The sequence below is a fragment of the Oryctolagus cuniculus genome, chromosome 6 (assembly GCF_964237555.1).
Source record: "Oryctolagus cuniculus chromosome 6, mOryCun1.1, whole genome shotgun sequence".
NCBI classification, from domain to species: domain Eukaryota; kingdom Metazoa; phylum Chordata; class Mammalia; order Lagomorpha; family Leporidae; genus Oryctolagus; species Oryctolagus cuniculus.
In genome coordinates this window covers 34,866,694-34,881,357 of record NC_091437.1, presented here as the reverse complement: position 1 = coordinate 34,881,357, position 14,664 = coordinate 34,866,694, and the positions used below count along the sequence as shown (strand labels likewise).

Sequence of the window (14,664 nt, the reverse complement as noted above, 5' to 3'; positions counted from 1 at the left end):
ATGAGCTCCAGAACCTTCCTCCAGCTTCCTCCCCTTCCCTTGATTAACCTCTGGGTCACCTTTGCATAACCTTGAAGCTCTTCAGAGCAAAATTAGACCAGACTTGGGATGGTGGAATTTCAGTTCCGCTCGGCAGTTCTGACCCCACAGAGAAGAGAATGAAACTTCCCCGGTCACTTCTTTACTCCTGTCACTGTGACTTGGAGTCGGACTCCAGAAGAATTGATGATCTGGAGTTTGGGGTTTGAGGGAACACAGATCAGAGCATCCCTCCGTGAATCTTAAGCACCTGCCAGTTTGGTGAGCTTTGCTTCTGTGCCTGCACCCAAGCCGCTAACTGCGAAGGCGGGCTCTGTGGCGGGACGGCCCCAGAGCCTCGTGGTGCTCCTTCTGCCCTACCCGGCGCCTCCCACAGCCTCTCCTCCTGGCCTTGCCTTTGGGCAGTCCTGAGAAATGGGTGGGGATTGTGAGCCATTGCCTCAGGCGGTCTTGAAGGGTTTGTCTAATAGACTGTAAGCCCCTTTGGGGGAAGCACCATGTTTCCCATATTGTAAACCCCAGCCCCTGACAGGAGGCCTAGCACGGAGCACACACTCATCTGATGATGCTGGCTGGCTCCACAATCTTGGCCAAGTTCACAGCCACAGCCAGAGGTCAGAGGGGCAGACCACAGAGGCTCTTTCAGGGCCTGCCAGCCCTGATCCGTGCGGATCCAGAGGGCGGGGCTCCTGGAGATCTCACCCCAGCCTGCACGCATGAACGCCTCTCAGATGCCGCCCTCCGGGCCCGTGCTTCCCACGCACTGATGGCCCTTCCATTCCATAGCATCTCGGCTCTCTGCATGTGCAGTTCCGTGCTGGCTCTGCTGCCTGCCCTCTGTTCTGCTCCTCTGCTTTTCCCAGCCTCCCTCTCCCCCAACCCAAGCCTGTAAGAGGGTTCTTTGATTCTTGCAAAGCAAGCTCAGGTTTTGAAGGGCCTTCCTGGGCCACCTCCATTCTTACTCTGCCATGACATCCTCTTTTCTTTATGCTGCTTCTCCTTTCCTTCAAGAATCTTCATTATTATTTATTCATTTATGTGAGAGGCAGAGAGGTCGGTCTTCCATCACTGATTCACTCCCTAAATGGCCACAACAGCCAGAGCTGAGCTGATCTGAATCCAGGAACTTCTTCCAGGTCTCCCATGTGGGTGGCAGGAACCCAAGCACTCGGGCCATCTTCTACTGCTTTCCCAGGCCATCAGCAGGGAGCTGGATTAGAAGTGGAGCAGCCGGGACTCGAACCAGCATCCATGTGGGATGCCAGCACCAGAGGCAGAGGCTTACCCCACTACACCACAGTGCAAGCCCCAGTATTATTCCATGACTCCCCCTATGAACGCTGTCCACTCCTAGACTTAGGCTACCTAGAACAGAGGCTGCATTGTGCATGAATGAGCAGTAACGTGTGTTTCTCTGGCTGCAGATGGGAGACCTGCACGCAGTCCCCAGGGGCATGTACGACGGGCCCGTGTTTGACCTGACCACCACCCCCAAAGGGGGCACCCCTGCGGGCTCTACCCGTGGCTCTCCCACGCGGCCCACCCCACCCGTGAGGAATCTCCATCAGTCGGGATTTAGCCTGTCAGGTGAGTCGAGGCCAGCTTTGGAAGGGCGGGAGCAAGGGGAAAGATGAGATCGGTGCTGTGAGGCTGGAGGGCGACACCAGCGGCTGCCCCGAGTCCGTGTTACAGCCCATGGTGGCATCATCTTGGGCCAGCAGGCAGGTCTGCTGAGTCAGCTAGGGGTCCTGCTGAGAAAGTGAGCCGGGGCGGTCAGGGTTAACGATCAGGCTGACGTGATGAGAGATTCCACTAAGAGATCACAGCTGCTTGGCCAGCGGGGCCGGGGCACTGCCTTCCAATAGCATTCATCACGCCTATGAGAACTGTATGATATGTTGTGCGTTCTCAGTTTCCCCAGGTGAAAAGAAGGCTCAGATAATTTAAATAATCAAATTGCAATCTCTTCTTCAAACCTCGGATTTTTATTACATTCTCCCCTCCTGGGTGCTGACAGTAAGGTTAACCATAGCACTTGTTGATAGAACTTCTGCCATATGTTAGCTGTCTCATCAACCTTACCTATTCTTTAAGAACTCGGAAATAAAAAGAAAGTATCTAGTTGCCCCATAGCCAGTAGTCTTAAAATGGTGAAAACTAGAGAATTTTGTCATGATGATGAATGACTTAAATGGGAGGGGACCAAGATAAAAAGGAAGGAAAGATGTATTTATTTAGAGGGGGAAATCGCTGCATCCGGGGATAGCAGGAGCAGTAAGGAACAGGGGAAACTGGAAAACAGGAAGAAAGGAAGGCCTAGGAAAAGACCTGGAGGGTTTGAGGCACCTGGGCCAGCGGTTGCATTGCGCTAGCAGCAGCAAGTGGTGTTGGTGTCTCTGTTTTTGTTGTTCCCTGGCTACCACCATCATTACGCTTCGACAAGTTCCTTTCGGAGTGACATTGCCATAGCCACGGGATCTGACCGTCACCACGTGGAACTGGGAGGCCTTGGGCCAGTTACCTCCCTGAAGCTCGGGGCTCTGCGCCGGCAGCTCCTCTGTAGCGCAGAAACAGTTGTCCCTGCCCCAAATGGAATGGCCGGGACTCAGTGGAACCATCTGTGTGGCTCACGGGGGTGGGGATCCTCCGATCGGCGGGCCGTGGAAGGCCCACGAAATGGTGTGGTCTGGCCCTGCCAAGGCAACCGCAGGCAGGACTGGACATCCCGTAAATCTCTAGCGGGCTCATTTTCAGTTGGTACTTGTGTGTGGCCTGGGAATGATGTTAGAAATACCCAAGCGGCCGTGGCAGAAGCAAGGCACCTACTCCTGCACGGCCGGCCCCAGGGGATGCAGGCTGCTCCTTTTCATAGCACGGTCATTATTCCTCTTGCTGCTACTATTATCGTGCCGAGGGTCAGGTGAAATCCAGGTGAGCTCTTGGCTTTTCCTATTGGAGGGTAGTTTTGGAGATTGCGGGGTATGAAATGTCTAGAAGACCCGACTCAGGTGGAAGGTTCGTGGGAGAGGAAGCCAGGAAGGCATTTTGCAGTCTTAAAATTAATCCACTTTTTCTTCTGTCCACACTCTTCTCCTCTCTTCTCTCTCTGGGACTTTGTCTCCAACCGCAGGCACTCAAGTGGATGAGGGGGTCCGCTCAGCCAGCAAGCGCATCGTGGCGCCCCCTGGAGGCCGTTCTAATATCACATCCCTGAGTTAAGCCACCTCTCGCAGAAGCAGGGGCAGAAGAGATTTTTTCCTGAAGCCAAAATGGTACATCGATATTTAAGAAGGAAAGCGAATCCAAACGGTTGCGATCTAAAGAATCAATAAGCCTCAAGCCTTATGTTTCTCCAATGTTACGCTCGCTTGCCTAGCTTTACGAATATTGCTTTGTTTTCTGTTTATGCATAACCTTGATTTCTTTGATCCCCTCTCCCCATTTACATGCATGCAGTCAGACAGGCCAGTAAGGTAACGGCGTCTGCTATATTATAGTGTTGAGAGCGTGTGTAGTGCCGCATCTTCCGACAAGGGGACTGACAAGCTGGCATGGCAGGGAAATGAACAAAAGGGACCCAGGTCACTCGCGGTGAGTGGGGTGGTGGGCACCCAGAGCGAGGTGGAGGGCACAGAGGGGCTGGGGTAAGGTGTGCCGGAGGGAGGCGGGTGGGCGGGGTGAGCGGTAGGGGTGTTATGTCTTGTGTTGACGACATGCATTGATGTCCACGGAGGACAGCCACTGGTGGTCAGTGTCTCTTCATCACGGTCCCCTTGTCTGCAGAGAAAGCAGGCAGTCTCTGGGTCTTGGACTTTGTCATGTCCCCTCCTAGTAGGTTTTGTTTCTTGGAACACTTATTAAAATGCCAAACCCAATTGATTTTTTTTCTACCTGCTTGATTTTATCTTGTTTGCTTGGCCTCTTAGCGTTGCTTTTGAATCTTCCTCTTTCCTGGGCTGGGAAGACACAGGGGTAGGAGACACACTTCTCTTGGCCTGCCTGCCTCTTCGGTGCTCTTAAAAGGCAACAGCTGAGAGCACAGCCCAGGGCCTTGGGTGAGGGCTACCTCAGCTTAACTACACCTTCCCATGAGCAGGGCTTCACCTGCACCATCCTGTATTTGCAAACGGAGGTGAGCAGGTGTGTCTGGCGGCCCGCGTTGGGACTGTAGCTGTGGTAGAGCAGAAAGAAGGGCCTCTTGCCAGAGGTGAGTGTTAGCTCCTCTTGGTCTCCTGTGAGCTAGGCACAGGCAGGACGGAATCTCTCTTGTATTGCAAGTTGACTGTGTTAGGTGTTCCCTAACTTCTGGGACCTGTAGGTGATCTTGGCTTACATGGGCGTCAAGCAAGGACTGGGGAACGTGGGTGAGGCAGAGGTAGCAGATTGTGTGGCCCTGCCTGGTTTGTGTTTTTCAGTGTCAAACCATCTGTTGCCGGTTCTGTTAGCAGACCCTTGCGGGGAACTCTTTCGGTCCTGAGATCTCCCACAGAGGGTGGGAAAGTGACGTGGTGCAGCCCTCCTGTAGGAACACAGAGAGGAAAGTAACACGGGGTGTTTGCACCCCCTCCGTCTGTCCCAGATGAGTGTCCATCTGCCCATCGGGCCACTTCTGAAGATTGTATCTGGAGCAAGTTCTTAGTAAGCTCATGTTCAGGAACACATGCACCCTGGGATTGGGCTTCCATGCTCTGTGGGACCCAGCTGGTAGAACCTGTAGCCCCGTGGACTAAGTACTTTGAAGAGAAGAGCAGGTCTCAAACAGCTTTTAAGTGCTTAGGAGAAACCATTATCTCTGGCTGTAGGTTATTAGCTACTTTCTGCTATAATCATGAAAAACCTTCCCATCTTCATAGGAACTCTTCCTATTTTAAAGCTCTCATGGTGCTTTTTTTTTAAGGGAAACTTAAGCAAAAGGGAAAATGTAGCTCCTAATACAAAGTTTCGGGGGCCTCTCATAGAACTCAGAATGACAGTTTCATAGGCAGAGGGAATTGGCCAGATTGGAAACATATACCTCATTGGCTGGGCTGGGCTTTGGGTTCGCTGCATTCCCGGCCACAGCCACCAGGTGGAGGACAAGACACATAGACTAATCTGAGCATCCACTTCTACACCATCTGCTCTGGGGTTCCCCCGCCTCTGGGGCCACTCATCCCTCCATGGCCTCTCTGTGCCATGAAAACAAATCTGCAGCCAAATTGGTCATCAGCATTGCACTCGGGTCTTCCCAACTGAAGCGTTCAACCAGAACTGTATATTCTACCCCAGGGTTCCCTGCTGTACTAACAATACCTTAGTGCCCTTAGGATGAGCGAAAACATCTAAAGAAGCCCAACTTTCTTCATGTACCACCAGTAACTTTCCAAGTATGAAACTCCTGAGAACCCCTAGAAAACTCCCACCGACTTCTCCCATGAGGACTGAGGAACATGTTAGTTCATACTCAGATTCGTTCTGTTCTGTAAGACACATCAAACAAACAGCCCTACACAGGTGAAGTTAGGAAAAGGAATGGACAGTGAGCCGTGACCCCAGCCCCCCACCCCACCCCACCCCACCAACTCGCAAGCACGGCGTCCAAGAGTGGGAAGGTGCACAGGCCATCTCGTCTCTCTGCCCAGCCTCAACCGTCTCATGCTGTTTCTAAAGCCAGGTGCGATCAGTTGGAGTTCATTCTCAAAGGGCACAGGTGCGGTGGTTGAGTGGGTATTTAAGTTGGCCACCCAGGCTGAGAGATTTCTTTGACTTCTGAGCTTCTAACACCAACAGCATCATCATCATCATCCCTAAAAGGGGTTTCTTCCAAAGTCCAGTCCTCCTTTGGCCTTTGAATTCCTGACTAGCCCTCTTCTCTTCTGCACAGGCCTGAATCCCAAGCCTGCACTTGGGCTCCCCTTGAAATACCTTTCCAACAGGGCAGCCCGTTCCCAACTTTGGATCTTGCCACAGCTTCCAAGACCTCCGCCTCTGGGCACCTCCAGCTTGAGCCCCTGATGCACTGCGGGGCTGCCCTGGGCAGCCAGCGTTCGTTGTTAAGTTCCCTCCTTGAAAACTGGTGTGTGGGTGTTCAGTTCTGTGTCTGGTGAATATGGACAGACAGTAAACCTCCCTGTGATCTGTGCTAGCTGTGAGGCAGTTCTGCGGTCCCCAGAGCTGTTTGGTTTGAACCGTGAAGAAAACTGTGTTTTGAGCTTAGCTAAGATTAAAGGAAAAATTCATCCAGTGACTGTTACTGTAAACATGGTTATTAAAATAACTAAAATCACAAACACAATGCTTCAGTCTTCTATGTGTGGCGTGCCTTTTCGCTTACCATAATAAGGTTGTGTAATAAAACCAAAAGGTTTTTAAGAGGGATGGTCTGATGTTGACAGTTATCTGGGGAGACCTTGTTGGAGGAGTGTTGTGGCTTTCCCCTGTGGTTTAGTTCATTTTGCCACAGAGTTGGGAGTGTGGTGACCAAAGTTAATGAAACATTGAAGAATGAATAAGGTTGTGCAGGGTTCACTAAATTGAGTCTTCGGGCTGAAGGCATTACCGTTTTGGATAAATCTTGCTGAGTCCAGGACACAGCCTGTGTTTCTCTTTTTTACAGTCATCGCCTTAAGTCTTAGTGTCAGGTTGCTTTATAAGCATTTTCTGCCTTTTCCTAAAAGTCTGGACTTGGAAATAATTCAACCTAACCATGTGCCAAAGTGTATTCTGTAGCAAACTGATCCCAAGGTATACAATGAGTATTTGAAGTGATTATTTGCTATGTCTGCTCTTCTGAGAGCTGTTAGATGTTTACCTAACACCTTGACGGCTCTGAGAAATCCTATAATCAAGAAGTCTTTAAGGCTTTTTCCAAATCAAGGTTCCCAGACTTTGCATATTGTACCCTCCTATCCTGTATTATCTTGAAATAGCCCACCACACCTGTTACACTAAACCCTTTTGAGGAAACACTACTGAATCCAGTTCCAATTTGGGAGGTCATTTTTTATTGCAAAGGTTAAATTAGTGTATGGGGATGGGAAGTGGAGAAGGGAATTTTAAAGTCTGATGTGACCGAAAAGTTTAGGGATAAGTTTGGACAGACTTAAACATAGCCGGATCTGAGTGCTAAACCCGACACCAGAACGGCACTTCCTCTCTCCCAGCCACGCCTGCCTTTAGCAGGTGCTTCCTTCTTAGGAACTTCTTTTGTACGTGGAATCAGTCCTGATCATCCGCGTTTCCAGGCTTTCCTTTCTCAGCGGACCGAGAGATTGCCTCCATAGGTCAGCCAAGAGATGGATTCTGCATGGTCTGGTTGGATCATGTGCACACCACTGAACTAGTTTCTGCAGCCCAAAGAGAGCGCAGGACTGAGTGTCTACACCTGCTCACACACCCACCCACTGTGAGCCACCTGAGCCAAGTGGATCTCAACAGCTCCATCAAGCCAATCAATGTGTGACACCAGAACGGGGATGAATGCTGGGCAGACAGAAACGACAGCCTTCATACCATACCCAGGCCTGCAGGGCAGGGCATGTAGATTTCATTCAGTGGTGTGTGTGTGTGTGTGTGTGCGCGCGTGCGCGCACGTGTGCTGGGGCAGGTGGGCAAAGAAATGGAGGAGCCTGAAGATGGCCGTTTCTGATGAATTGCTTCGGTGTGATGAGGCCCCCTCTTGGTTTGCTGGAACAATGCCTTGGATACAGGGGCGTGGAGTTTTGATACCTTTTAACACAGCTCAGAAACCAGAACAGAAGCTGCTCTGAGCACAAGAAGAATTATTTTACAATTTTGGGCTCAAGGTTTGATGTTTGATAAGCTAGGATCTGTTGTCCCATTTTATGACTCAAACTTGGCCTTGGGTGAACACATCTCCCTGTTCATCCTCAGGGCTGGGACTTAATGGTGAAAAGGGTAGAGTTGGCACTCAAAGTGAGCCCAGCGTGCAGGACTTTATAAAAAGTTGTTGGTGGGGCAGGCATTTGGTGCATTGGCTGAGATGCCACTTGGAAAGCCTGCAGCCCATATAGGGGCATAATTCGAGTCCTGGCCCTACTGTCTGTCCAGCTTCCTTCATAAAACGTAGCTTGGGAGGCAGTAGGTGAGGGCTCAAGTACTTGGGTTCCTGCCACCCTTCTGGGAGACCTCAATTGGGATATAGGTTATTGTCTCTTGGCTTCAGCCTGGCCTAGTCCCTGCTGTTGGTATCATTTTGGGAATGAGCCCATAGGTGGAAGATCTCTCTACTCACTCCCTGCCTCTGTGCATTTCAAATAGAATAAGTAAATTGAAAATTATTAAAAGTGAAGACGTGTTGTTGAAAACCGCACGTTGAATTTCACACCTTGTAGATGAGGTATGCAATGACTGAGTCGCAACCAACTGGGCGGGGGGATCAGAAATTTGCATAGTACAAGGGTCCTCTGGTTCCAAAGAACATTCTGGAAACACTTATCCTCTCACCAACCACGAGCTGGAGATGGGGACTTAAAAAACCCAGCCTTTGAAGATGATCAAGGTACAGTTAAGGCAGCCAGTACTCTCCAGGGTCTGGAGTTGTCCATCCCATCGATTGCTCGGTTGGCTGCCAAGAAGACAAACACTAACTAGGACTTGAAGACTTGCAAGAGTCTACTTATTTTGGTACCAGCTGAAAAGCCTGTGGCTTGCTGGCTGCTGACCTATTGTGGATCAGGGAGGTATTTGAAAAGGGTCCTTTCTTCTCCTAAGATAGAGGGTGTTTTAAGCTGCAAGAGTCTGGAGTTGCCTGGTGTCTTCTCTCGGAGCATGGGCCTTGGAACGGCTCCCTGATAATGGGATGGGACAAGACCTTGAGAGGTAGGGGACTGGAAAAAAGAGGTGCATGGGCTGTCCTTGGACTTGAGGTCATGGTTAAAGGCAGAAGCAGATTCTGGGCTGTGTCCCCGAGGTGTGACTGCTATAGGGTCAGCTTTTCTAGTTTGTATGCATGTGGACTAGCTGAGTGGTCCTGTATCCTTGGTTCCAGATCACCATCTCTAATGCAGTTGAACTCTGACAAGGGACAGTGCTTACAACAGGACATGGGCGTAAGAACAGGTACCTAAGCAACCCAGTACTACTGCTTGGGAAAACAGTTACACACACGCACACACACACGCATGCATGCATGACAAGGTAGTTCAGGGGCTTCCATTCCCAGAAGACACAGGCACATGTACATGACATGTGCTACAGCTCAGCAAGCCCTGTGTTGTTCACGGGCTGCCAGATCAGCAGCTGTTCACAACAGCACAGATAATTGCAGTTTAGATTTTTAATATCTGTTTAATATCAGACACACCGAGCTTGTAATACAATGGGCACAGGCAAACAGAAGTACGAGATGGGATTCTGTGTGAACAGCGTAGAGGAACCACCAGGTACTAAACAGACACAATGCTTTGCACCTGGCTTTTGAAGTGTGTGAGCCTTAGCATTACTGCGGCACCAACAAGCAGCAGCAGCCACTGCTATGTTGATGCACCTTCTTCCTGGTTACTCCTCCACCCAACATCCTCAGAAAAGCTGTGATGATAGAACGGGTAGTCATTTCTGGTTACCATGTTTCCTATCAGATGAAAGCTAACCACTAATTAATTAAATTACTATAATTAGTTTAGCAGTGCTCTGAGGTGCTTGAGGTCCTTTGCTGCCCTAGCAATGACTTTAATCAAATTCAGTGCTGCCGAAGAGGTTATGTTGGCTACCAGCAGAGCATCTGCCCCCCACCCTCCATGCCAGGAGATGGGGATCGTGGGCAAAACCGTGGGGCTCAGATGTCTCTCCCCCTCCCTGGAGGGCACAGGGAATGCCCCGAGGAGGGCAGCCGTGCTGCAGTGTCGCAGGGCTGGGGGGAATAACCAGCACGTTTCTGGTCTTCCAGACCTGCTGACAGGTTAGGTGTCTGTACAGGTGAGGGAGGAAGAAGCTGTTAGGAGAAAAAGGTGCCAGGCACACAAGACAGAAGGGTGCAGTAGCACCCTGTTTTCTAAGAATCTCAACCCTGAGCCTCAACTGTCGTAAATTTAGAGGAGACATGTTCCACCCAGTGGGGTGTGAACTTTTAGGCCAACTCATTGCCTAAAACCGAAGGATCGTGTTTCGGTAACTAACAGTTACCAGAAGGGTTTAGGATTTTTTTTTTGCTTTGGGGAGGGTGTGTTGTCCTCAGGTTTAGATGCGTGGTGGGTGGTGCTGAGAAGCAGTTGTTTGAACTGTCGGATGCTGCGGGGTTTCTTCTCGGGCCCTGACGGGAGTCCATCCTGCACTCTGACACTGGGCTTTCTGACCACGGTGGCCGTGGTTCCTGAAGGCCAACGGAGGTGCTTCAGGCACAGAAGCCGCTCACTGGGATCCGAGTGAGAGAATGTACGTTGTTCCTACCCCATTTTAAATTGCATAGATGTGAAACTCTTGTGACGGAGAAATGAACCATCCCAGTGCCCTGTGGGAAGTATTGCTCAAAGCCTACCCTCAGGAGGATGCAATTGAGGTGAGACAAAAAGGAGGAGCCAGGGCTGGGAGGTTAAGTCCATAGCACATCAGGACTTGAGGCAAAACAAGTCAATGACAAGGTGGCTCTGTGGCGCAATGGATAGCGCATTGGACTTCTAGTGACAAGTCAATGACAGACACTGAACATGCAGGTGCCCCCATCATTCCTGCGGTTTCCAGCCCAGAACAGAATAGGGTCGCCTCTTCAACTCGTCCTCAGGGCAAGTGCTGACAGTTTACAGTGTTGGGAGAAAAACAAAATAGCACAGAGGACAAATGATGTGTGGGAACTTTTTTTTTTTTTTTTTTTTTAAGAGAAACCCAACAGAACAAGAGCTGGCTTTTGACAGTTCAACAAAGATATGGCTGCTCTTAGAGAGGCACTGTTCCACAATTGAGCCAGGGACTCTGCACTTACTCAGTGAGCCGAGAATGGTCAGGCTTGGCTGAGGTTCAGCTCTGACTTTCTACCCATGGCTAACTTGGCCCAGAGTGACTTCCCCCCTAGAAGTCTGCTGTAGCAGGCAGCCACTCCTGGGGCTTGCGTTTGCACCCACGTGTCCGCCCAGGGGAGAGTGTCTGTCTAGTCTCCTGTGTTGCCAGTTCACTGCCATCTTAGTAAGCCCCATCTTTTCCATAGTCAACAACGGGCTGCAGTGGTCTGGGTAGCCAACAGCTTAGAACAGTCTCCCGCAAAGTCTGTCTTCTCCCTCTACCCAGTGGAATCGGTGGGGCGCCAGAAAAATCATTCTTCTGCAAAGATCCACTGGGTCAGAACCATGGAGTCACCTGTGGACCTCTTTCTTAGGTGAATTAGGCTTTGTGTTTAACAATAAATAAGGTCTAAAGAAAAAGAAGCAGTGAGACGTCAGTGGCCATTCCTACAGTGAGCGCCAGGGGGCGGGGAAGGCATGATACCCCTGTGCCCAGACTCTCCAGGAACTTAGACCTCTGGAGTGCGAGAACGATGCTGTTGTCATTCTAGTCTATAAGGACGAGGATAATCCATTCAATATCTTAATGCATCTAGTATTGGTCAAAAAGATGCTAAAAATAAAAAAAATGGAAACAAAAATGACTTGTTTCATTTTCAAGGGGTGACTCATTGTCCTGGGCTTCATTGAGAAAAGATAATTCCCTTATGTTAAGGGTCATCAGGGATGTTTAAAGGGGTAAGTTTTACTGTCTTCCCAATTAACATCTAATTTAGAATATACCCACCCCCACACCCAATGATGCAACACAGTCTCTTCTGATGCTCCCCAGGGGCAGGTCTCTGCTAATCTTGAGAGGACAATTAGCCCCCAAGGAGCCTGCTTACTGTGGGAAGGCAGCAGGCAGGCTTGGTGGTGGTGGGGAGAATGCCCTGATAGGTAGTATCTGCTAATTTCTGTGGTGCAAATCCTATCACTAATTTCAAGTCATCAAATTCACTTCACTAGAGAGCCAGTTGGAAAGCAGTGTGCACAGCTGGCTCCTGCTGGCAATAAAGCTGATGTGGTGCTGTGAACCTCTGCTACTTGGAGTCTGATCGCATCCACTTCCTCCTCTTGGAACCCTGTGTCCCTAGCCAATCAGGCTTGGGGATTCTGGCCTCTTTATGCAGTGTTCTAGCCCTGAAGAGCTTCATGGAGTCCAGTGTCCATTTGTCACAGTGTAATTGCAAGGAAAATAAGTCTACATCCAAACATTCCTTTTAAGACAAAAATAAAGGTTGTTTAGAATGCCAGTTGTAGCACTAGACAGGAAGGATACAGATCATCTAATGTAACTCTCTCACTGTAGATGAATGAACCAGAACAGAGACAGTGGTTAAGTATTTGCTTGAGGTCGCACAATTAGTGGTAAAATTAGATCCCAGGAGTTAGGCCCAGGATGTTTTCACTTTATCATGCTTCCTCCTCCAAAAAATAGGCTTCCATATTTTCTAAGTCAGAGGTGTGCAGTGGCAAGAACTACTGTCAGTTTTCTTGATGTGTACAATCAGAAGTTCCTGGCGCACGTGCCAAGAAACGTGTCAAGAAGAAGATGCTGAGATCGCTACAGGCGGTTGTTCTGGCCATCTTCTTCTTGAGGGTGTTTGGTTTGTTCCAAGGCGAGATTTGCTTGCTTTTTATTAAAGTCCCTTTTTACCCTTAAAAGGAAAAGGAAAAAGAGGGCTTTATTCTCTGAAAAGAAAAGTAATCTATTTTAGCTTTTGAAAGGGTGGCGTCATTTCTTATTTTATTTGAAAGGCAGAAGGAGAAGGCCGGCGCCGCGGCTCACTAGGCTAATCCTCCGCCTTGCGGCGCCGGCACACCGGGTTCTAGTCCTGGTCGGGGCTCCGGATTCTGTCCCGGTTGCTCCTCTTCCAGGCCAGCTCTCTGCTGTGCCCTGGGAGTGCAGTGGAGGATGGCCCAAGTGCTTGGGCCCTGCACCTGCATGGGAGACCAGGAGAAGTACCTGGCTCCTGCCATTAGATCAGCACAGTATGCCAGCCGCAGTGCGCAGGCCGCGGCGGCCATTGGAGGGTGAACCAATGGCAAAGGAAGACCTTTCTCTCTGTCTTTCTCTCTCACTGTCCACTCTGCCTGTCAAAAAAAAAAAAAAAAGGCAGAAGAAGAGAGCTCTTCCATCTGCTGGTTCACTCCCCAGATGCTTGGAACAGCTGGAGCTGGTGTGCCAGGCTGAGCCCTCAACCCTGCAGCTCAATCCGGGTCTCCCCCAAACAGCCACCTCAAAATGGTAGCATTAAAAACTTGATAAAGAGGTAGAGATATGATTCAAGGAAACGCAAAATAGCATTGAATTCACGTATTTAAATCCCTATTTTCTTCATAAGTGAAATCTGAATGCTAGGCTAATTTACCTATCAAAATATTTTAATTTTTAGAAGAAAAAAGGTCTTTGAAATTTTCCAAATCTTCAATAATATATTTACATTACTTTTGTCATTAGAAAAAATTCAATTTAGTGTTAAAAATGTATTAAATCTCTGCAAAAAATGTCTGGCTGAAACACTCCCTTATTTTCTGCTGTCCTCACAGTAGCTACTTACTTTTCTCTGTTGAAAATAATGAACTCCTTCTGGACAGACTCAAGATGCTCTTGAAGAAGACATGTCTTCCAGGTGAACATTGAAAAAAAACATAAAGTGTGGTTAGCAGACACATCAGGATCCTCAAACAGTTGGTAACTTACTGAGTGTCTATTTAATGACTAGGCCAAGTCTAAGAATCACCAAAGTATATTCAAAAGAGACGCTCTGTGAAGAAGGTTCTGGGAAGAGGCTGCAGTAGGAAGCACCAAAAACCTATCTCCCCATCTAAGCAACTGCACTGGCAGAATGTGCTGCTGGAGCTATTTTTTTGGAAGAGCCTGAAGTCTATTGAAGGCTTGCAACTTCCAAGAGAAGCTGTGAGCCGCAAAGGGCAGTTAATGATTCATTTCAGCTTGTGGCACAGTAGCAGCCACTCACCCCTGATTAGAAAGCTGTCCTGCTTTTCCTGTAACAGCCTGCATGGGAAATATGGACCACGTCCCCCCAATGCTGGGGATCTCTGTTCTGATTGCTGATGGCTGCTTCCGCTCATAGAGGTGAAAAGAGACCAAAGGCCATTCTGTTGCACCTGCCCATTACTACCAGCCCCTCCTGCTTAGGCTGAAGGGACTTCCAAGAGACCTAAAGGGCCAGCACCCTTTGCTTTCTCCTATCATTTTTTTTCCCTCTGTTGGGAGTCATACATTAAGGACTAGTCCATTCAAAAACAACTGCATATATGGGAAAAACTATAAATGGCCATCTATGCCCAGGGAAAGGTACAAGCTCAAAAAAGAACCTAAGAAGACCTTAAGCTTACACCTAAGGCTAGTTCCAGTACAGAGACAACCTACTATAATAAACAACAAACAACAACAAAACCAGAAAACTCTGAGGAAGAGGGAGAACCTGATTTCCAGAATTATCACTTTATCAGATTCAAATGTAGTCATCAACAACAAAACAATTAAGGTATAACAAAAAAAGGAAAAAATTAATTCACAAAAATTGGTATTTTCCCAGAAACCATCCTTTCATAAGACCTAATAGCAGATCTACTAGACAAAGATTTTAAAGCAATTTGTTCAATAAAAACTAAAAGAAGTAAA

General features: G+C 48.9%; 2 protein-coding genes across 10 annotated transcripts in view; one reads left to right on the top strand and one right to left on the bottom strand.

Annotated features, from left to right (window-relative positions):
- Nucleotides 1-6,308, top strand: part of DPYSL3 (dihydropyrimidinase like 3) — a 120,277-nt gene extending 113,969 nt beyond the window's left edge. For both annotated transcript variants that reach the window (XM_002710291.5, XM_008255198.4), the window contains exons 13-14: nt 1,464-1,626; nt 3,170-6,308. In XM_002710291.5, the coding sequence (XP_002710337.1) occupies nt 1,464-1,626; nt 3,170-3,258 (252 nt within the window). In that variant the 3' untranslated portion in view covers nt 3,259-6,308. The remainder of the gene's footprint in view (nt 1-1,463; nt 1,627-3,169) is intronic.
- Nucleotides 6,309-10,818: 4,510 nt separating this feature from the next.
- The window catches only part of STK32A (serine/threonine kinase 32A), a 139,255-nt gene continuing 135,409 nt past the window's right edge, over nt 10,819-14,664 (bottom strand). For 7 of the 8 annotated variants that reach the window (XM_008255186.4, XM_051843477.2, XM_008255190.4 and 4 more), the window contains 2 exons: nt 13,574-13,638; nt 10,819-12,670 (listed from right to left, as the gene is read on the bottom strand). In XM_008255186.4, coding sequence (XP_008253408.1) covers nt 12,577-12,670; nt 13,574-13,638 — 159 coding nt within the window. In that variant the 3' untranslated portion in view covers nt 10,819-12,576. The remainder of the gene's footprint in view (nt 12,671-13,573; nt 13,639-14,664) is intronic. The other variant, XM_051843478.2, reaches the window with a different exon arrangement.